General features: G+C 45.2%; 1 protein-coding gene across 4 annotated transcripts; it reads left to right on the top strand.

The window, feature by feature from the left end:
• The first annotated feature begins 248 nt into the window (after positions 1–248).
• LOC121592041 (unconventional myosin-Va) lies at positions 249–22,962 on the top strand. Of its 4 annotated transcripts, none has more exons than XM_041913256.1 (10): positions 249–1,469; positions 13,019–14,315; positions 14,388–14,950; positions 15,160–15,180; positions 15,352–15,465; positions 15,542–15,978; positions 16,042–17,210; positions 19,514–20,621; positions 20,702–21,338; positions 21,425–22,962. In XM_041913256.1, the coding sequence occupies exons 1-10, from the start codon at positions 1,443–1,445 to the stop codon at positions 21,656–21,658; spliced, it is 5,607 nt and encodes a 1,868-aa protein (XP_041769190.1). In that variant the 5' UTR covers positions 249–1,442; the 3' UTR covers positions 21,659–22,962. The 4 variants fall into 4 exon arrangements, with proteins under 4 accessions (XP_041769190.1, XP_041769193.1, XP_041769194.1 ...); XM_041913259.1 differs by having other exon boundaries at positions 250–1,469; positions 14,388–14,929; XM_041913260.1 differs by having other exon boundaries at positions 250–1,469; positions 16,042–17,009.
• Positions 22,963–24,122: the final 1,160 nt, after the last annotated feature.

The raw sequence follows: 24,122 nt of genomic DNA, 5'->3' as shown, positions 1-24,122 counted from the left end.
ATATTATATTGTTAAACAAATGCATCAAAGAATTAAAAGAAGTAACACTATTGAATTATCCACTGAAAATTGGATTTACAACGTTAAGCTTACTAAAAACCCTGCCTCGCTCGCTCCCCACGCACACACCCATGGGCGAAAGCGTGTACGTACACGCACCGCGGGGCTCGAACTGTCACTCTTGTTGTTCATTATTCTTCCCCTCCCTTCGAACGTGATTCCGATTGCACCAGGGCACACACAGTGCAGGGCGAAGGAAGAACCTGTTTGTTTGTTCTCTCTCGCCTTCCGTAGCGCGCGGACGTACGTCGTTCGTTTACAGGCGGCCGATCGACCTCCACCGTCGTCGTCATCGTCGGCTTTAAGTTCTACCGCATTTAAGAAAGTTAAGAAACCTACCGATGTGCTCCTCGTGTTTGGTGGAAACGAAGAAACGGGAACGAGAGTTTGAAATTAAAGTGTCTTTTATTGCGCTGAAGCTGCACATTTAAAGTTCGTTGCTGGGCTCGCTGTGCGTGTGTGTGCGCGTGTGTGTGTGTGTAGCCTCGCTGCACAGCCATGCGGTGAGAAAGGTTATGCCCAAACAAAGCGTTGCGTGCCCCGCTCCCCCCCGCCTTACCGATCGCAGGTGCCCTTCCCCGCCGTCCTCGTGCCACTCCATGTGCATCGAGCGGGTAAACGTGTGTAGTAAAGGTGGCCCGAAGGCTGGGCGATAAAAAAAAAAAATACCACCCCCTTTTGGGAACCCATTTTCCACCCCTCCCAATCACCCCCTTGTGCAAACCACCGCATTCACTATCGATCTCAGCCAACCGTTGTGACCCAGTGAGAAAAAGCACGTGAAAAGCGAACGCGCCTTCCGTCTGTTTGCGTGTTAGTGTGTGCTTGCATTTGTACAGGTGCGTTTGTGGAAAGAGGGGTAGGGTGCAGAGGGAAGCGGGGATATGTGAGGCTTCCTCACCGAAAGCCACCAAACGCATTTATCGCAATTTTCGCACGACGTAAGCAAAGCTGGAGAAAGAGATCCAACAGTGTGTGTGTGTGTGTGGCGTGACCCGCGTGAGATACAGATTGTTTGTTGGTGGTGGAGGTTCCAGGTAACGAGTGCGTGAGAGTGAATTGTGTTATGGTTGTTGTTGTTATTGCTGTCAAAGATGGCTATGGAAAGGAAGCGTTGCCAAGATGTTGTTCACTGCTGTGACGTCACACGACGACGCGCGGCGACCATAGCATAAGCGTTAGAATCGAGAGTTAGACCCCCCCCCCTTCTCACCCGGCATCTCACACACACACATACATACGTACGTGGAGGTGGTGGTGCTGGTGGAATTAGGGTCGAGTATTGGAACTTCGCACCTTTTGGAAGCCGAAATCGGAGCAAAAGCCTCCCTCCACGGATAGAACAAAAGCTCACAGAGCAGAGCTAGCAACACAAACTCGCCATGTCGTCGGTGGAGTTGTACGTAAAGGTAAGCGCAGCCGAGTCCGCCGAACTCGCTGTACTGCATTATTAACTATTAATTCTTCATTTGGGTGCGTTTGCTTAGTAGGTACGGTGGAGCCCAAGAAACCCGACGGGGGCCCAAGCGGTCGCGCGCTTGTAGGGTTTCGTCGTGTTCTTTACGCGTTCGCAATGCCGCGGCCCTTGGTGGGGCTTTTCCTTTCTGAGGTGTGTACCTTGTTATGTGCGCCTCTTTCGGGCCTGTAGAATGATGGTCCAAGTGTGCACTGGAGGCAACCATTTCGCCTCCAGTTTGTCGTTTGGTCGTAACGTTACTGCGAAAGAGAGGAAACGGCGAGAAAACGGTCCAATGACACATCCGGAAAACGGTGCTTTTTTTCGTCTCGTATTCGACTCCGCGTGTGTGTGTGTGGTGAAGGAGGAGACACCGCCACCTCCACCAGTTTCTTGGCCGTACGTGGCCGAAGTGTCTTCGGAACGTTTTTTTTTGTGCTGACTATTTTGTCTAGTCGCTGAAGACGATTGAGAGGTAATGTGTCATTGCCCCGTGTATCTGAAGGGTTAGTGGAAAACTAATGATTGAGGAAGGGGAAAAATCGGTTGCCCGGCATTCTTGGATTGATCGATTGTATTAGTTTCTTAATTATACTCTTGTTAGATTCTCAATTATACTTTCAGCATCCAATTGGATCCATCTGCTCTTGATCAATCGTTGCCGATTAGTCAATGCTGGAAGTTAAAATTTAAGTCAAACTTAAAATAAAGCTTCTTTTTTCTTGTTCGGGGACTTATTAGTACAACGTTTGACTGTTGATTAGGCCATCAATAACATTTGGGGAAGCCTTGACGAATTTTATCTATCTTTCTTCAACAAGGTGATAGTAAATGATTGATAACCAGTCCGTTAACTGTCTGCCGAACCAACTCGGACCAATTGTCCCTAATTTGTTTGTATGTAAAAGTATGCATAAATCGGGGCGTTCAATTTTGGGTAAGCATTTCATACAAATGATCATACATCGTCGATTGGCTTTGTATTGATCATCAGATCGTGCCACATTTTAAGATTTTCTCATGTTTTGATTAAACAAATCTTTGAACTTTTATTTTTTTAAATATTGCTTGGATTATAGAACATTATATATTGAAAGTCCATTAACTCAACCGGTTCTGGAAATGTCGTTTTTTTAGAAAATAAAATAGCAACCTGAAGTTGGGAAAATTATATTTTTAGTTGCAAAACTGATTCAGCTGCAGCAACCTGATACATATATAGATAGTCTACGATGTCCCCGGTACCAGATGTTTCATAGATTCATTCAACTTACGTGGATATTCGAGCTACACGATATCTTCAAAGCCAATCGTTAATGGTGCATCTTGGGAATAACCTGTAGTTGCTACTTCCTTTAAGAACTAAGATATATATTTTTTAGTATTATATGAATTGCGTCTTGAAAATTAAATTGGTAGCAAAGCGCACATAGCTGCACATACCCGAACCTTGACACCTCCGAGCAGCAATAAATTGCTATATTTCGTGTGAAAACGATAACGTGGTCCACCCATCCGCCTCCCCGAAAAAACCGTACCGACCCTTAACCTAGTTTCTACATTTGATAATAAGACACCCTGCGTGAAATGAGGCTTGGATTCGAGCCCTCCCTCAACACAAAATGTCTCTATTTGGAGCAGCAACCGGCAACTGGAGTATAATTGGCCCTTTGGAAGGCCCAAGTCTGTTATCGAAGGCCACACAGCTGGTTGTTCGTTCCATTAATGTAGCCATTTATTGCTCAGAAGTTCCCTCTTCCCAATTTTCTTTCACGCCGCATCTTCTGGCGGTTGTATCGCTCACACGATCGTTAACGGGGTATTAGAATCGAAGTAAATTAGAAAGCAAAAAAAAAACATGGAGGAAAAAGATGAAGTGGAAGGCAATTATCACCTGGAAAGAATTGGCAATGAACTTCTCCGCCAAGCGATTCGGCTGTCTCTCTCTCTCTCTTTCCCTTGTAAGCTCTTGAGTGACACTTTCGTGAAGGCTTCACTGTGTCTCGCATACAGTCTGTTAGTATGGTGCGGGTTGTTTTATCAGTTTCCAAGATGCTTGCGTGGCGTGTGAGCGATGACTAACCGCCTGCTTGCCGTCAGCTGATAACTGATTCGAAATGTAAGTGCCTACAGCGCAAGCAAAGCAAAGTGTCAAGTGGAACGAATGGACTGTTCTGCTGGGAACGGTCGATGGTAGGTGGGTTGAAGTGCATGGCTTAGTAATTACTTCCATCAATAATTGCTTTGTCGTTTTGGATGCACAAGTGTAATTTACTTCTCAGGTGTTTATTTTTATATTTATTTAAATTTAATTTAATTTTATAAGCAGTTTATTTTAATTATTTTTGAAGTTGTTTTAATAGAATTATACAACCAACATAAAATAAAAGAGGAAACTTTTTGTAGGTTTGACATATTTTGATTACTTCAAATAAAAGATTATTTTCCACATCCAGTTCATGCTCGACAGTGAGCTAAATAATATAAATTGTTCAAGTAGCTCATTTTCTGCCACATTTGTAAGGTTCTGTTTTGTAAGTTTGTATGTTTTACGATTTCATCCGACTGAAAGTCTGTTAACTTTTTTAACTAAATTACATGGCGTAGCTGTAAATTGTGATCCTTTTGTGGTAAACTAATAGGTCAAACAAATATAAAATAAAAAACTGCCTAAGCTAGTAAATTTCTAAGGTTTTTGTTGAAATTTATTGCTGAAAATGTAATTTTAAAATGTTCAATGTTGTTTATTAACATTCAAAAATATTTATTAATGTCAGTTGTAAAGATCTTTTAATAATTTACATCAAATTATCGCAAAATCATAATTTAACATTATTTTTATGATTAACGTTTGACCTGACGCTCTAAACCGACATATGAATTACTAGCAAACCTCTCAAAAGCACAGCACTGATTAAGCTTCATTAGTAACGGGTTTCATTTTCCGAAACAGTGATGGGAACCAACACTTAATAAATTGTACACTTCCTCGCACTTCCGTGCCCAGCTGAGTTTAACCTTTGCCGCGAGCTGAGCTGGCAGTGGGTAACCCTAACCCTTATCAAATCTTCACGGTCGCGACACCACAGGTAACGACGACCCCAACTCAGCCCATCGTGCCAGTAAAAGCGGGTCACTCCAGCCAGCCTAGAATGTGAGAAGCACTGTGACCCACTTACTTCGGATTAGGTGCTGTGTTTATACCACAACAAAGTGCACAAAGGTGGGTGGATGGTGAGACTTTGTTGAGAGAGAGAAAAAAAGGTCCACCTTAAGCCCAATTTATGCACCCAATGAAGAACTTTCTTCCAGCAATGATCGCCGCATTCGGTTTGGGGTTGGTACGCGCGTGTTCCGATCATTTGATCGTGAATGGAAAGTACACGACGGTTGGGGCTTTTAAAGAGCTCTCTGCTGTCTTCGGGGGGGCTGGAGAAAGAAATGGTTCTCCACTACCTTTCCAGCAATTTAAAGTACCCTCCCACTGAGAGGAGAAAGAAGAGACTCTTAAAGTGGGTGCAGAGGCTCCAGACGTTTGTGTGCGTGAAACGATCGGCCTTTGTTCCGGCAGAACGACAGTGGAGCCTCCGCCACTGTCGCAATCGCATGTACGGTGGCAAAAGACTGACGATTGCACGAGAGGGTGGAATAATAGATGGAAAACGACCAACGCCACAAGACACAACAAACGGGTGCTGGGGTCAAATTGCTGTTGGTGGGGAGATAGTAGTAGCACGATCGTGAAATCGTTCTGCAATCATCGCTGGAAGGTGTGTTGGGCCTTTCGAGTGCAACGACCATAACCCATAACCCCGATCTGTGTCTGCTGCTGCTGCTGCTGCTGCTCCGCGACCTGTCCTTGGCTTTGCTTCGGTTGGACGGCGAGGCGATTGCAGGCCGGATTGCATGATAATGCACCCCCCGGATGGCTCCGGTATGGGAAAGGTATGTGCAATATCTAGCCTCCACCACTAGCAGCAGCATCATCTGCACTAGAGAGAGAGCGTCTCAAAATAGTGCAAATGCTTCGACAGTGTTTCAACATTGTTTGGTGTGTTTGTTTCGTTGCAGAAATATGTGGATGAGCTGTCTGTTGATTATCTTAAATACTTCATCACGTTTACCATTTTTATGTTCGGTGTGGAATTGGGGGAATGAAAAAGAAAGAAAAAATGGAATAATTTACAGTGTTGTTGTGCCAACACAATGTTGTTTTTGATGTCAACCATGTAGTAGTGTAGTGTAGCGATTATGAGCGCTGAGCAAATGGGCCTAAGCATAAGTAGGGAAGATTTGTATCGTTGATGATGACTTGTTTGGAAATATTTAATATCTAATACATGGTGATAGCTCTGGGAACACAGATACACAATAAAAGTAGAAAATATCTACATATTAAACTAAATAAATAAAGGAAATAAGAAAAGGAAATGAGGAAAACAATCACTAAATAAAATAAAAACAATGCGTAAATTGTTGATATATGAACCCTGCTAAAATAATGAAATCATACTTCAACAAAATACAATAACACATAACTAGACTAACACATCAAACTAACTGATTTGCTTACACACTAGTGAAGCAACTAAACAAAATCATCAAAAACAATAAATTTTTTGAGAAAAACAACAAAACCAAAAAGTGAACAAGAAAACAACAAGAATAACGGAAATAAATTTTGAGATAGTATAAGGATAGTTTAAGATGGTATATTAAGTACTGTGTTCATTGTTTTGGTATTAGAAACTGGCACTATCACTTAATAAGCGAACAAGAAAAAATCGTTCTACAGAGAATGTGGATGCGTCAAACAACATTCTTTTCAAATTATCATATACATTAACGTTTGTGTATTTAATCGCTACTCTTGTTGTTGCTCGCATGAGATGTTGGACCTCTAGATGCCTCTTTCACCTATATTTTTATCGCTATTGCCATAATTTATGTGACTTTACCCCTTTTATTTCTGTTATTTCGCTGCAAAAAAAACCTTTCTGACAGCCCGTTGGAACCTTATAACAGTTTCCAAGCTATTCTAATTAACAACTGTCCACAGTCAACTAGCAATCCTCGATTTGAAAAACACGATTGTCTACCACTTACAAACAAGTCAAGCCGTTTTTGGTACACTGTCCATTTCAATTTCACAATTGTCGTCTTCGAAAACACACGTCAGATGCGGCACGGGTTGTTTTGGTTTTGGCTGGAACGTGTATCACTTGAAGTTGGGAAAGCTGAGCAACATGGACATGTTAGGCAGTTTTATCTATATTTTAATTTTTAATACAATGCAAAAATTTGTACATTAATCAGTGCTTTTACTGGTAGCAAATGAAAAAAAAATTACAACGTCCCAAAATAACTTAACAACTGTAACGCTCCAATAATAACTAAAACCAAATGATAAAACTGCTTAGCATGTCCATATTGCTCAACTTTTCCATATTCTCATATTCAATCAAGACCTGTTTACAGCATGGTTCAATTCTTATACACAAGTGATACACGTTCCAGCCAAAACCAAAACAACCCGTGCCGCATCTGACGTGTGTTTTCGAAGACGACAATTGTGAAATTGAAATGGACAGTGTACCAAAAACGGCTTGACTTGTTTGTAAGTGGTAGACAATCGTGTTTTTCAAATCGAGGATTGCTAGTTGACTGTGGACAGTTGTTAATTGGAATGGAAAACCCTGTAATTAACAGTTTCCAAGCTTTTCTAATTAGCCATGTAATTGTATACTGAATCTCTAATTGGAATTCTTTTCTTATTTGAAGCACATAAACGAACGAAGGATAATATTTTAAAAGTATGTAAACGAACTATGCAATTCTTCTAATAGAATAGAACGAGTAGCTATCGTTATTCTGCACCGGTCATATGTATTCTTCTGTTCTATTTTGTCATGCTGGGTTTTGTTTCTATAGGGCAGCTGTGTCAAACTCATTTCATCAGAGGGCCGCAAGTACAGATTTTCAGTGATTCGCGGGCCGCAAATGTGAGAATAAAAACTATACCTCAATATTTATATAAAATACTGTTTAAAATCATTATTGTTAAACAAATTGACTTTTTGTACTCCTCGCTTCAAATCTGGAATAGTTTCCTATTTACAAATTTGCTGTGTTATTTTTCATTGTGCACTTTTTTATTTCGAAAAATAGTTTAATGTACTTTTAAAGTCACATGCATTTTTTATCCTTATTATTAAAATACGACATTTTTCATTAGTCGCGTTCTAACACGGTAGTTCTGTTAGAAAATATCGTCCAACCACACTTTTTCACTAAGGTATCTTTTTCGCGAGGCGAATCATTTTCAAGCCATCCAAGCTATCCATCGCTGGATGAATAACAAATATATTTGCCTGCAATTTTTTGACAGATCAAGAGAAAAATTGTAATAAAACGTGTTTAAACATAATTTTTGCTAATTTCCAAGTTCCAAGAACCCGTATTTTACAAATAATTTTTTTAAATTACGATAATTTTATCTGACAAAGATTCGTTTTTTGACACTTGAAGGGAGATGATTCGCGAATTGAGGTAGTGGACTGTGTGAGCTAATCTATGGAAATAAGCTATACATCGCAGGACTTCGGCATTTCGATTATTTTAATCCTTAATCTAAATACTCATGGCTTAAGCGTAATCATATCATTTTGGTTTTGATTTTTGGGGAGGTTGGAAAGTACATTAATTCGTTTTGTAGAATGTGGGGTACACATAATTCCAACTTGGCTACAATCATTTTTATTAACATTTATGGTGGCATGATTATGAATAAAACAGAAGTGGCTTTAATCGAACATCAAAAATGTAACATTCTAAGGTCGGAGCCGTGCAAATTCGTTCGAAAAAGAATTTCGGAGCCCAATGAATCCTTAACTCGGCACTCGGGGGCATAATTGGTCAAATTCGGGTAATTGGGGCATGGTCAAATTCGGTAGGACCGACCAGATCCATTTCTCACTGCAGATTAGCCGCTCCGTGCGACAACCGATGACTCCAATGGTTCCGAATGGCATTAAACGGCTCTATAAGCTTCGGTCGGCACCGAACGGAACTGTGGTTTGATTTGGACGGATCAGGAGTCAGAATAGCTAAGATCAAAAATGACGATTCTGACAATCCAGCACTAGTTGTTGCGAAGATTCCAAGTGTGTGTATGAAAGTATTTCATTCCTTTTTCGTTTGTAGAAGGTTGACGCAAATCTATTTTTCCATATTTTTCCATAGAATGTGCAATCGAGTGTACACAACATTGTGCTAATATTCAGAATTTCATCGAAACATAATGAGTTTGCATTCAAATCAATTTTTCTTAAGGGTTTCAATTGTTCTGTACGATTGTGCAGCATAAGTTTATGAGATGTTATGGTTACATTCATGTTAGATTCGAAAAATATACCATCAAAATGATTGTTCTTCTCTGGAAAATTTTTTACAATTAGACAAATAGTAATAACAGTTTTTTGGTTTGCAGTGCATTTAGCAATTCTAAAAATATTCTCGCGGGCCGCATTCAGCATTGACGAGGGCCGCATGCGGCCCGCGGGCCGCCAGTTTGACATACCTGCTATAGGGAATTACACAGCTCGTAAAATGCACCCTCGCAGTTCATCGTTCTATTTTCTGGTCATTTCGACGAACCTTTTTAAACCGATTGCAGATGAACGAACAATCTGCAGTAGTCTAATTTTCTTAACCCTGTTCGTTCATCCACTTGCTGAATCTGAACGAAATGTATTGTTCTCGTTCGTTCTTGCCGTCTCTAAGAATACAAGTAGAATTTAATATGAATTATTGGAATTGGACATGTATTTTTTGCAGTTTATTGTAATTGCCGAATGTTCTGTTACTCTCTTAATATTTTAAAGAATGTAGAGAAGAATGCAACTTCGCAAAATATGCCGTTTGTTGAAGTCGATCTTTCTACACCAATAAACGTGTACTTTTGAAGCACTAAACTCATTCAATTTACACCTGCCTGTAGTATACTATAGGCCCCCTATATTTTTACACTCAAAAAAGCATTCTTATCGCACCGAAAACCATATGTGCGTTGGTCGTGTACACAGCCATCTCACCTGCTGTGTGTTGTTGCTGCTGCTGCCTTGTTGGGCCATCCACGGTATCACACACTTTTTTTCTCTCCGTTTTTATCAGCACTACATACACATGAGATGAGTAAAGCTCTACTACTCCGGCTGCAGCACACTCGTCTGACGTAACGATTGCACGCTATCAGTGAGTAAATAGCCGGTACACTCAGTACAACCCACTGCTTCTGGGGGTTGGGTGAGCTGTATTTGCAGGCTTTGAAGTAAGGTGATTGCTGTGCTGTCGTGGCAGATGGATGGCTGTTTAGAAGAGCAAATAAGGAACAACAAACCTACATTCACACAGTCTTTTGAGGGTCATAGGGTAAACGATATTTGGAAGGGGATAAGCAAAACGCAATCAGCAGAAGTGAGGCAAGATAATCAACCCACTTTTATTGGACGTATTTTTCCCATCCAATCGCGCTAAAGCTTGTTTGGTTGGTGGTTTAAAATTTAATCTCTATGCCATCCATTTTTATTGATGTTGGCTTTTTCATTTTCGCGCTTCATATCCCCATCGGCTGGATGGAGGATGGAGACGTCACAGGGTGCCACGGTGCGTCATCATTAATGGATAGCCATGAACTTGACATTGGGATCTCTCGCATTCTCTCCCATTTGAACGGCTGCTGAGATAGATCGATATCATCGAGGTTAGCGTGTTATCCTTTCGAGGATGCAACGCGTGTTTGTTCTCGGTTTGCTCTCAGGTCCTCGTCCTTTGCCCTTGCTGAGAGTGAATGTTCAGTGAGAGTGAATTTCCTCCCATTTTCCCATTGCGATATTGTGAGAGGCAATGCACTTCCACTGAATTCCCCATTAGACTGCAAGGCGCTGGCGCAAGGTTTTGTTGTTCTCTCTTCCGAGGGGGGAAACCATAACCATATCCATAACCGATAATCAGTTGGAGCTTTCAATTTTACTGCTTTCGACGTATTAAAAGTAATGTTGTAATGTCATAATGTTTCTTTTTGGGGTTTATGTACAGGAATGCATTAAAGTATTGAAATATTAGGCAATGAATCTATTAAAACATTCATTTTTTGAACACAAAAACACAAAAAACGTGTTTTCATACGTAAAACCTCCTAACGTTACTTGTTTATTTCCCATTTAAAAACAGTAATGACCTATAAGAAGTAACATTTACGGGCAATTTTGGTTATCGATTCGCACTAAAACTGACATTAGCCCGTGTCCAGTATGCAGCAGCGGCAGCAGTACATCGCCTCCCAGAGACGACGTAATCCATACTGGTACGGCTTGTGCGCTTCTCACCGTGTGGTATGAAAGCCCATTGTGCACACTTTCCTTGGCTTATGATATATGCCAGGGCGTTGGTGAAATTCAATCCCTCTCTCAAGCAGAGGGCCGAGAATTAGTGCCTTTGCCTTGTCGGAGTTCTTACGAGATTCTTTACGCTTAGTACACACTGCTGCGAGGCGGAGCGGGGACAGTAAAGTAGCATTTGTAATCGGAGCTTCAAAGCAGCATTTGCACAGTTCACCGAATCCATCGGCTGTTTTCGATCCAGCAAAAGCAGTTTGTTCCGTTGGTCATCCACGGGGAGGGGGGGTGAGGTGGATAGGGTAATTACATACACTTATACTTCCGTTTCTTTCTTTCCACAATTTTTGTTCGGCCTGTTTTGGACCGGTGGAAGAAAAAGGTTAGAACAGTAGCGGGGAAAGCCTGTACACTGCCATGCTTTTTTTTACACTACAGTCTCTCTGCTGCACGCCAGACGTGACAAATTCCTCGCGCGGACGCCGTTTTGGAGACGCCGTTCGTGAGGCGTAGTTGTCGCTAGTTGTTTTTGCATCGGCTGGCACGACCACGTCCGTGGACTGATTCTCCGGACACTGGATATTAGTCAAGCATGGCGAAGGCAACGGCACAGTAAGTGGACGGACGGACGCCCTGTGGCTGCTGTATCTGCTAGCCAGACCTTTCGCGAAGGGCATATACGGGCAACGGATCAATGATTTCGAGCTTCACGGTGATTACGACCGTCGCCCGGGAAAACTGATACGATAGGACCGGAGTCGTGGTAGCGTATTTCAACGTGAAAAAGCTTATAGATGGGTTTTGCTACCGAGTATGTTTATTGAAATTTGGTCTTCTACAATTTGGATATATGTCGTCTGCTTTTTTTATAAGTGATGAGCAGGTTGAAGTAAGATTGACAAGACTACAAGACTAGAATGACCAGCAATAAGTAATTAGAATTTTTAGATCCTTCATATTTATCAAATCTTCTCTTACGACTGAATAACATGCCTGTCATGGGTTTAAGCCTTATATGGACCGTCGTCCCGTAGCTAGGACTGACTATCTGGCTGCGTGTTTTTGAATAAGTATCGAAAGCCTATATATAGACCGGCATGATCGGGAGGTCGCAACGCCAAATAGAAGGTGTATCATGTGGGTTAACCATTTAAGGTATATTTGTTAAACCTAAAATAATTTTGGAATCCCTCAGATGCCTTGTGATAGCCTTTTCGCCTGGTTGCCTCTTCCGAGGTCTTGGCGGGAACGTACTGAAGTAGTAAGAATGGTACTTGAGTAGATTTGACAGTTTCTAAAATCTTCAAGATTTAGAAACTTGCTGAACATAATAGTCTTTAGCCTTGACTAAGACAACGATCAATGATCGTACGAAATCTTCGCGTAGGACCTCGTAGCAAAGCAAACGACCTCATACAGTGCTCTACTTACAAACTTACTTATCATGCGTTATATCTGCTTCTAGGTAAGGCCTGCTCCAGGAGTATCCATTGATACTTCTTCCATTGTTCTGTTTAATCCTAGCCATTACGGCGAACGTTGCACATCACTTTGGCACCTCAAATTGAGCCCTCTACTCTACCTCTATTGTTGCGGACAGTCTTATTTTATCTACTTAGCTGGATATTAGATAGCTCATACTACAAATGTCCTTACTTTGCAGGAGCCAATTTGTGTACCATTAGAATTTTGGGTCGCAGCGATCTCAAACCTAGTATCTAAATTGCATCTTTGTTTAATTATCCGTGAAATCCTTTTACAATATTGTCGATTATTTGTCTTATAAGGCAGTCCAATCCTCTAGTGATAGAACAATTCTACGACCATTTATCATTTGTTGTCGTTAAAATGTTTCAACACAACAAGTCCATAAAATGATTAAGCAATGCCTAGAACTTTTATAGTTCTTGTGGCGAAGTATAGCATTGTGTAAAACAAACTGTAGTATGACTGTAGTAGTACTGTATTACTACGCGATCGACAGCGCCATCTATTGTAATGTGTGTCAAACACGCATGAAAGATACTCTAAATGATACCAATACATCTTCAAAGAATTGCAACAGATTTAACTAGAATTCTTTCCTTCTTTAAACCCTTTTCTCCAGGATGCCCGGGTCTGGATACCTCACCCGGAGACGGTTTGGGAAGGCGCCGTCGTCGCCCAGGACTACAAGCAGGACGACAAACAGCTCAAGCTAGTCACCGACCGTGGCGTAGAGCACACGGTCCCACTGAAAACCCCGGCCGATCTGCCTCCCCTCCGCAACCCTACCATCCTGATCGGGCAGAATGATCTCACCGCCCTGTCCTACCTGCACGAGCCGGACGTGCTGTACAATCTCGAGGTGCGGTTCTGTGACCGGCAGGCGATCTACACCTACTGCGGCATCGTGCTCGTTGCGATCAACCCGTACGCCGAGCTGCCCCTGTACGGGCCCGACCTGATCCGCGCCTACCGGGGCCATGCGATGGGCGAGCTGGAGCCGCACATCTTCGCCGTGTCGGAGGAAGCGTACGCCAAGCTGGAGCGGGAAAAGTGTGACATCAGCATCATCGTGAGTGGCGAGTCCGGTGCGGGCAAGACGGTTTCGGCGAAGTACGCGATGCGCTACTTTGCCGCCGTCGGTGGCAGCGAGTCGGAGACGCAGATCGAGAAGAAAGTGCTGGCGAGCAGCCCGATCATGGAGGCGATCGGTAATGCGAAGACGACGCGCAACGACAACAGCTCCCGGTTCGGGAAGTTCACCAAGCTGCTGTTCCTGAACAACCATTCGATGGCGCTGACGGGCGGTACGATGCAGACGTATCTGCTGGAGAAGTCGCGCGTCTGCTTTCAGGCACCGGGCGAACGGAACTATCACATCTTCTACCAGCTGTGTGCTGGGCGGGAGCAGTGGCCCGAGCTGATGCTGGACCATCAGGACAAGTTTCACTTCCTCAACCAGGGCCAGTCGCCGAACATTAGCAAGCTGTCGGATAGGGATCAGTTTGAGGATACGCTGGGTGCGCTCAAGACGCTCGGGTTTGATGATGCGGAGATTGGGGACATTATGAAGGTGGTCGCGTCGGTGCTGCATCTGGGGAATGTGGTGTTTAACCACCGGCAGAAGAGCCAAACGTCCGAGGTGGACAGTGAGGCGTGCTCGATAGCGAGCAACGATTTGCATCTGAACGTTGCCTGCGACATTCTGCAGCTGGATAGGGGCGAGCTGCGCAAGTGGCTCGTGACGCGCCAGATCGAGTCGATGAACGACAGCGTGCTGATACCGATGAACAAGCAGACGGCCGAGGCGACGCGGGACGCACTGGCGAAGCACATCTACGCGGAGCTGTTTCAGCACATTGTGCAGAAGATTAATCGCAATTTGGCGGGCAGCAAGAAGCAAAACTGTTGCTTCATAGGTGAGCTGGGTTGGCTGGGCGATTCGAACCCGGTTGGAGAGCACACTAAAACATCTTCCATCCATTTTGCAGGTGTGCTCGACATCTACGGCTTCGAAACGTTCGACGTCAACTCGTTCGAGCAGTTCTGCATCAACTACGCGAACGAGAAGCTGCAGCAGCAGTTTAATCAGCACGTGTTTAAGCTCGAGCAGGAGCAGTACCTGCGCGAGGGCATCGAGTGGAAGATGATTGACTTCTACGACAACCAGCCGTGCATCGATCTGATCGAGTCGAAGCTCGGCATACTGGACCTGCTGGACGAGGAGTGCCGGATGCCGCGGGGCAGCGACGAATCGTGGGTCGGCAAGCTGATGGAAAAGTGCGGCAAGTATCCGCACTTCGACCGGCCCCGGTTCGGCACGAGCGCGTTCCTGATCAAACACTTCTCCGACACGGTGCAGTACGAGTCGCGCGGCTTTCTCGAGAAGAACCGGGACACGGTTTCGCGGGAGCTGGTGAGCGTGCTGAAAGCGTCCGGGATGCGGCTCTGCCAGCGGTTGATGGTAGCGCAGGAGGAGGGTGGTGGCGACGGGGATGCGAAGACCGCACCGGCGGCTGGGGTGAAGATTATGGTTAGTGCGGCAAGAACGCAGGTAAGGTGTCCGGAGCTGTTGGAGCTTGAGTTTGATTTTGTTTGTTTTTTTTTTGTTTCGTTTCATGCTTTTTGTCATACATTTCATTGCTTTATGTTGTATTTTGTGTAATTGTTGTACAATGTCTTGTGTGACACACACACACGCAACACACTCTAATGCGCTTGTCTTTCCCCTCGCTTGTTGTCGTCCCGTGCTGAACGTGGCAGTCGGTGGATAAGAAGAAAAAGGTTAGTTTCTGTTGGAAGTATGTCTCGAGTCGTATTGCTCTAACTGTGTGGCGTCGATTCATCATCTCATTTAAGAGTTGAAGCGATTGGTAAAAGAATCAAAATGGTGTAGAGAACTGCGTTAAAATTTAAATTCATTTTTGTCTAACAAACTTTGCTCCCTACACGCAGCCGATGACTCAGAAGCAGCAGCGAAAAACGGTCGGTTCGCAGTTCCGCGAGAGCTTGACACAGCTGATAACGACACTGCACAACACGACGCCCCACTATGTGCGCTGTATTAAGGTAAGATCAGTACCTTCTTCCAACGCTCCAATCTTCAATCACCTCTAAACCCTTCATTTTCGTCTCGCTTTTCCAGCCCAACGACGACAAAGCACCGTTCAAATGGGAAGCACCCAAGATCGTGCAGCAGCTGCGGGCCTGCGGCGTGCTCGAAACGGTCCGCATATCGGCCGCCGGCTTCCCGTCCCGCTGGAAGTACGAGGACTTTTACGAACGCTACAGGCTGCTGTGCAAGCGGGCCCAGATCGTGGACTGGCACGTGAAGGCCACCTGCACGAACATCGTGCGCAACTGGCTGCTGGACGAGGACAAGTACCGGCTGGGCAATACGCAGATCTTTTTCCGTGCCGGGCAGGTCGCTTACCTGGAGCAGGTGCGCAGCGACACGCGCAAGAAGCACATCATCGTGGTGCAGTCGCTGATCCGGCGGTTCGTCTGTCGGCGCCGGTACCTGCGGTTAAAGCAGACGGCACTGGGACTGCAGCGCCACGCGCGCGGAATGCTGGCCAGAAAGTATGAGCGTTTTAATTTCATTTCAATGGGTTGTGTTTTAATGCACGTTTGCCTTTGTTTTAGACGCGCGGATAATCTGCGCAAAAACCGTGCCGCCATCATCATCCAGCGGTACACGCGCGGCTGGCTGCAGCGCAAGAAGTATGTGCAGATCCGCACAGCCATACTGGGGCTGCAAACGCGTGCCCGCGGCTTCATGGCCCGGCGCAAGTTTCGCGCAGTGCTCGACAACTACAAGGCGACCGAGGTGCAGCGCTTCTGCCGCGGTTACCTGGCCCGCCGACGGTACCGGGCACGGTTGGACCACATTATCAAGTGTCAGGCCGCGGTGCGGCGGTTCCTGGCCCGGCGCGCGTTCAAGAAGCTGAAGGCGGAGGCGCGCACCGTCGCCCACATCCAGAAGATGTACAAGGGGCTGGAGAACAAGATCATCGAGCTGCAGCAGCGGCACGACGTACTGTCGAAGGAAAACGCCGCGCTGAAGAAGCAAAACGTGGAGGTGGTCGAGATGCGCCAGAAGCTGGACGGCATGAAGCGGCTGGAGGGTGAGCTGAAGCTGCTGCAGCTGCAGCTGGTGCAGAAGGACGAAAAGCTGATGCTGTCGATCCGCCAGCTCGAGGGCGAGCGGGACGAGAAGATGCAGCTGCTCGAGGAGAAGCAGCGCGAGGAGGAGGACCGGGCCCGGGAGCGGGACGCGTTCGAGCAGGAGCTGGCGAAGGTGCGGCGCGAGGTGACGGAGATCACGGCCGTCACGCAGATCGAACAGGCGCGGTTGGTGTCGCAGGCGGACACGGAGGAGATTCATGCCGCCTACCAGCGCACGGTGAAGGACAAGGACGTGCTGGAGAACGAGAATGTCGCGCTGCGGCAGGAGGTGCGCCGGCTGCAGCGCATTATGGCGGACTCGCATGAGCTGAAAACTCATTCACGCTCCGTCAGCAATGCGTCCAGCACGAACGAGGAGGACTACGGCTACACGTCCGGGCGGAACACGCTGGACATTCGGCGTGCCTCGCCCCATCCATACGAAGGTGACGCAGGTGGCGCTGGTGGGGGAAGCGCTGGTCGGGGGAGTCACCGCAGCGGCGGTGGTTCTGTTGGTAGTAATTATAGCGTTAGTAGTACAATTGTCGCTAGTCATGGTGAGTCACGCAGGGAGGAGAAACGACATCCGTTCGTGGATTACGAGCGGGTGTACCGGACGCCGCCCGATGCGATCGGTATGCTGAAAGGTGAGAAAGGCGCCAGTTGTGAGGGGCAGGAGGCAGTTCTGGTGGAACTGGTGGTACCGGTTGGATGCTGCTGCTAATCCATACTAATCGCACGCAATGGAAGGAGAACGTTGCACTGGAATTAACACCCTTTTTTGCTCAACTAGCTAAGCAATGCATGCAGACACACACACACACGCACATCACGCTGAGTGCTTAACGGCAAAGCTCATTTTCATTTAATTGATTGAACGTTTCGTCCTGGACGTCATCAAGGATCTTTAATTTTATTTCCATTTTACCACTTCAAATTTAAATGTTTTATTCATCAGAGTAAAACTAAGCTTAAATGAAGAACTTTTTTAGGTTCTAAAAACTAATTCCCTTTACGTTCGGTTTGATACCGTTCGTATGTTAATCGTCTATTTTAAAATGGTTTCTCCCTTTATCTGAAGATCGCAACATAATGACTGACAAAGGTTCTAAAAAGTGTGCCATTGAAAATTCTCTAATCGCATACTTGCTGATAATTGCTTGAAGGGCTAGATAAATGTTTGTACAGTTTATTTTGGTTTCCTTGACATTTGGGGGTAACAATTTAAAACCGTTTTTTTCCTTAAGATATAAAATTGGAAAAGCACTCGAGATACCGGAATAGAAAAGGACTTGGCACACGTTTGGTTACGCTGGCGATAAAGCTGTCCCTTTAGCGAATTTAATTTGGTGGGGATTGGATTCTATGGCGCCTTCAATGGACAGCCTAATTAAGAATCCAATCGGGTAATCAAAGTGGATCCAATTGGATTGCCAGATTAGCTTGATGGTATAGAATACACCTCTCTTCACATAACGTTAATTTAAGGGACATTTTTATCAACAGCGCAACAAAAAGGTTAACTTCCCGTGCAAAAGAGATAGTGTGCCAACCGTGTCATTAACTCTAAAAACTCTATATCAATTGGTCTATTTAAAAAAACAAAAAACTTGATTTGGAAGATCGGTATGGATTCGTGTTGGATTTCTTGAATCTTTTGTTGAGATTTATTCATATGAATTTAGAGCGATAAGTGATTCGAATATCTAAAGATTCATACATATTTAAAGATGAAATAATCACCAAGGATCTTCAAAGATTTATGATGAATTCGTAAGTCTCCAGCGATTCAAGCATCTTTAGAGATGTATGATTGCTAAAATATTGAATTTGCGCGATCTCATTGCAGTGTGGTTAACTCGCACGACTTAATAACATGCCCGTCGTGGGTTGAAGCCTCGCATCGATCGTCTCTCTGTAGTGAAACAAATTATCCGGCAGCGTGGTACTTGACAAGAAGTCTCGAAAGTCGGTGCAGGCTGGTATAGCCCACGTAGGTTGTAAAGCCAATAACAAGAGTAATAAGAAGATCAAGCTCTACGAATCTTTGGAGATTCATGAATCCCTAGAAATTCATGAATCTTTGAGATTCAAGGATCTTTCTTACCGAGATTCAGATTCAGTGAATTATTTCAAAGATTCTTTCAGCTTTATGAATCTGAATCAGAATTACCCAACACTAGTGTAGATGTTTAATTTTATGAAAAAAGTATTCAAATAATATTATTGTTTTTAAATTTCGGCAAAAAATCAGTTTATAGTGTGAATTTCAATGGCGTATTGCAGTAATTTCAATCATAAAATGTCAAACTCTATGTTGAAAATAGTAGTTAAAATCATAAAACTTGCCAATGCTAGCTTATTTTTGAACCAGCAACGATCATGTTAGGGATCATCATATTACCATACAATAGCAAAACATTTTTCTATTAAATGTCATTTGTCAACTGTGTGCTGGCACTTTATAACAATTTGGGTAGCTTTTAGAGCTTAAATCTATTGCAAGTTCATTTATCATGACGACGATGATGCGTTTTGAGTGAAATTTGTGCAGCAATTTATCCATTTCCACGTGATAAACATATTTTTATCGCGATTAATGTTAACAATTCCGACAACACTGTTAACATGTAATGTAATACTTTTATGAGTATGTATTTTTGTTCATAAGAAGAACCGTTATGGCCTTAAATAAGAGTATCATAGCTTAACAATCTGAGCTTTAATTCACTGTCCTTACGTAACATTAACCCACTTATCAAAGTTATTGCAACTAATGTGTCTTTTTTAATATACGAAACTGTTACAAAACTAATAGTACTAGCAGTCACTTACAGTTATCTATGTCCTACTAACGCTATTAATTGCACTAACCTAATTTTAAATCAAGAAGAAAATTCCACATTCAATTTTTGCTTTCTTTCCCTCGCCTTTTTTCCAACCACCGCAGACCCTTCGGATTCGACTGTAGGCGAGTCGCCCGAGAAAGACCAAACGGCCATCATACTGCGCATGCGCAAACTGTTCGAGGAGGAAAAGTCCAAGAGCGAGCAGCTGCGGAAGGAGCTCGCCCGGCTGAAGAAATCCTCCACCTTCAGCACGGAAGACTCGATCCGTGCGTCCGAGCTGGAGGTTGAGAACGAGAAGCTGCGCCAGGACTACAACCTGCTGCGCAACAGCATCAAGCGCGGCGTCGAGTCGCGCGAAATGGACGCCCAGTACGGGGCGCTGCAGGAGGAGCTGAAGCGCCGCCGGGAGGAGTGCATCTCGCTGAAGGCCGTCCTGGCGCAGCAGAGCCAATCGCTGCGCTCGCTCGGCCAAACGGCAAACGGGGCCGAAACGAGCCTGCGGATACACGACGAGGGCGAGCTGATGGAAGCGTTCCAGGCGCAGAAGCTGGTCAACCGGCAGCTCGAGTCGGAGCTGCGCGCCATCACCGACGCGAACAACGAAACGCTCGTCGAGAACAATCGCATCATCGACGGGTTGCGGACGGAGAACGGGGAGCTGCAGGCGATACTGCAGCAGCGCGTGGAGCAGGTCGGGGAGGAGGTGGACCTGGAGACGGTGCGGCAGAATGAGCAGTATCTGCGGCACGAGCTGAAGAAGTCGACGGCGGCGTACGTGGAGCTGCAGGAGCAGCTGAACGAGCTGCTGGCCAAGAACAATGAGCTGCTGAAGAAGAACAACATCCTGTCGAACCGGTTGCGCGATCACGGGCTGAACGATTCCATCCTGATGAACGACGAGTTCCACAGCATGGTGGCGGTGGTGAAGAAGCAGACGCAGTCGTCCCAGGGCATACTGAAGTACCGGCAGGAGGACGAGAGCAAGATTATGCAGCGGCTGGTGACGGACCTGAAGCCGCGGGTCGCTGTGACGCTTGCGCCGAGCCTGCCCGCGTACGTAGTGTTTATGTGCATCCGGTACACGGATCTAGTCAACATGGATCAGCTCGTGCGGTCGCTGCTGACGCGCTTCGTGCAGATGATCAAGCGGCTGTACCGGGGCGCGAACTCGGTGGAGGTGCGCGTCATGTGGCTCGCAAATACGCTCACGTAAGTGTCGTTCTACTGAGGAAAAGTCTTTTACAACACAATTTCCTTGAATAATCCCCTTCAAACCTTCCATTTTGCAGGCTACACAATCTAATGAAACAGTTCGGCGGCTACAAAGACTACATGAAGTACAACACGGACGTGCAGAACGCGCAGCAGCTGAAAAACTTTGACCTGGCCGAGTATCGGCAGGTCATCCACGAAACGATCATCTCGATGCACAGTGTGCTGATCCGGCAGGTGCAGGAAAGCCTGAAGCAGTACATTGTGCCCGCCATACTGCACCACGACGAGACGGCGCGGGGCAAGAGCCGGCGCACGATGTCGCTGGACATTTCGCCCGAGCAGGGCCGGTCCGAGCCGGAGCTGCTGGTGCAGCAGCTCGGCTGCGTGTACAACCATCTGAGCAGCTTCGGGCTGGAGGGATGCTACATCGAGCAGATCTTCAAGCAGCTGATGCACTACATCTGCGCCGTGTCGGTGAACAATCTGATGCTGCGCGGCGACCTGTGCATGTGGAAGACGGGCATGAAGCTGCGGTACAATATGGGCTGCCTGGACGACTGGGTGCGCAAGATGAAGATGGGCCCGGACGTGATGAAACCGTTCCTGCCGCTCAACCAGATCTCGTCGATACTGCAGGCCCGCAAGACGGAGGAGGACGTGCATACGCTGCTGGAGCTCAGCACGGCCCTGTCGACCGCGCAGGTGTTGAAGGTAAAGGAGGATCGAGCGATCGAGCATTGATATGAGGCTATTGTGGGCATGTTTTTGATTGTTTTGTTGCGAACTTATCATTGTAGATCATCAAATCGTACAAGACGGACGATTGCGAGAACCAGATCCGGCCGGCCTTCATTGAGAAGCTCACGCAGCAGCTGAACCTGCGCTCGGAGCAGCGCGAATCCGACACGTACATGATGGACGAGGAGCTCGTCAGCCCGCTGGTCGTGCTGTTCAAGTACAGCGAAATCAACCTGGAGGAGATTGACTTGCCGCCGGAGCTGAATCTGGAGGGTTTGGTTACCAAGATCTAGACTTAATTGCGCAAAAGCGACTTCTTACTGTTAGAAAAAGGGGAGCTCCTTTGCTCCAATGGAACTCATGTTTTGCTACGCTTAAGTTAAGGTTGTTAGGAAGTGTGTGGGTGTTTGTTGTTTTTCAAACGGTTTTTCCTTTGGCTTGCTTTTTTTCACCTCAAAACCCCGGTGAATAGTGGCTGCGTGCAAAACAAGACACCACTCTATACCTGAAGAAAAAGTGCAATTGGAAATTACTTCCGTACGCAAACGAAATCCAATCAATCATTCCCATTGACGGGCGACCTGTTTTTCTTACTAGCATCGAATCACGAGCGATAGTTAAGCGCGTAGGTTGTTTTCGTTAAGTTTATAAAACTGTCGAACTTTAAGGGGCGCGCGTTTGTGGTGTTGTGTGGGTGGGGAGAAAATGGGAACGTGAACTGACTGAACTCGATTGGACTTTACTGTGAAACGTGTGTGCCTACTCTAACTCCGTAAGGCCGTTTGGCCCCCCCCTTGGGAAAGCTGCTTCCGATGGAACCGATACACGGATCATTGTCCTGGTTGTTGTGCACGGTGCAGCAGTAGATCGGTATCGGTTTAAGTTACTTTTCCAATTGTGAGATTTATTGTTATTGTTATTGTTGAACTAATTGGATGGGAAAAGCAGGGAAGAAATGAACGTCTAAAAAAACTGTACGCTTGCAAAGCATTTCAATAACTTAACATACATAGACACACACGCCTACGCTTTTTGTTATCGTCCGTTATCGGCAGACGAAGTGGCAACTCGCATATTAGTCAAATGGTGGAGTACTATAGTAAACGGGAAAGGGGAGAAATAAGCATTATATTTACATCAATGTACATCCAGCAAGCGGTGTAGCGTAGGCTTTATCAGTAGTCTATTATCCACACAGTAAAGGATGGATTAAAACCATAGCAGATATAACATACTTATATATTACATCTGAACTAGAACGAGAACTTATTAGCGTTAGCGTGTCTTAGGCGAATGATCGTGCAAAATGATACAAAAACAATAATAAAACGTTAAATGAATTGTATTGAATTTCGGAGGGGTTTATAGAGCGAATCCTCTACAATCCGGGAGGCTTTATTAAACTTATCTGAACTATTTAGACCGACCAATATAGGAGAGCTGCCGTTTGAAAACGCGGCGGACGCGTGTGTGTGGCGTGCAGAGAAGAAGTGCACAACCATGTTATCACCAGTCGTGCACTCTTCTCTGCCCTCGCTCCGTTGTAGTAAATAAATCGTTAGCGTTTCATGAAAATCCACGAGCAAATATACGTAACGGCAACGACTTTGGACTGTTTTTTTACTGATGACTTATTTAGTGATTGATTTTTGTTTAATTTATTCATCATTTATCGATATATTAACGTATTTGTTGGTAGAAATGTCAATATTCTAATTACTTTCTTCTGCCTAGATCAATACGTTTTCGAAATTATCGTCACGACGAGACAAGATGCTCGATTATGCGTGTTAATCATGAGGAAAGTTAAATTAAGGTAATTTTAAATCTACATTTAACCCTTTTCAAAGTACATTTATTAATTTATTCCTTTCTTACATATTGCAGCACAAACTTGACCTCACTTTGGACCGAACTTGACCGCGCGCCAATAACGGTCAACACGGCAGCTTAGCTGCAACGATTGCGCTGCCCCTCCGATTAGGTAACAAGCTTCACACAACAGCAAACAAAAATCATCCAAGGGGTGCCTTCTGCTGCAGCTATATATGCACCTGGCATGGAACGCAGAGCGCTCGTCGAATTAGACGCCCTAATTAGCACAACTAGCAAACACCGGCACTAGCTCTACGGTGACCATGCGTAAGGCGTATTAGCGTGATGGGTGTAGAATTGGTAATGAATTGTTCACTATCGGGCCACTCTTGCACTCCCCGCGTACCTGACAATGTTGTATGTAAATGATGATGCCCCGTTTGGTGGGTACGTTTAGTGCATGGTGCGTCACAACACCGTGCGTTAAAGCGGCCACGCAAATGCCACGCGTCTCTGTTACACATACCGAGACTAATTGTATTGACACTTGGAGGTAGCAAATTTTAATCGTAATACGAACGAATTATAAGGAGTTTGTTAAAATTTTCCGAATGTTTTGTGCACTTTAAGTGCTCACTTTTACGACAGCATCTTACGGTTCGGCGGGCAATTATGGAGTGTGCGCAATTAGGGCAAATTGCGGGAGAGTGTGCGTGGAAAACTCTCGGTAAATGGGTACGAGAGGCACGAAAATTGACTCAACAAATTGTGGTTGCATTTTTGCACGGAGCAACGGTTCTGGTGTTTTGTTCCCCGTTCCACGTAATCAAGCGGACGATCAGTTTGGTGATCGTTCTAAAGGGATGCTGGCTGCTGTTTGGCACGTATGTTTTCCGTTAGCTGGAAGTTGTTTTTTCTCTTGCTTGAGTAGAGTTTAATTAG

The sequence above is a fragment of the Anopheles merus genome, chromosome 2L, assembly GCF_017562075.2.
Source record: "Anopheles merus strain MAF chromosome 2L, AmerM5.1, whole genome shotgun sequence".
NCBI lineage: Eukaryota > Metazoa > Arthropoda > Insecta > Diptera > Culicidae > Anopheles > Anopheles merus.
Note: the sequence above shows the minus strand (reverse complement) of the source record. Positions and strands in the feature narration are given on the sequence as shown.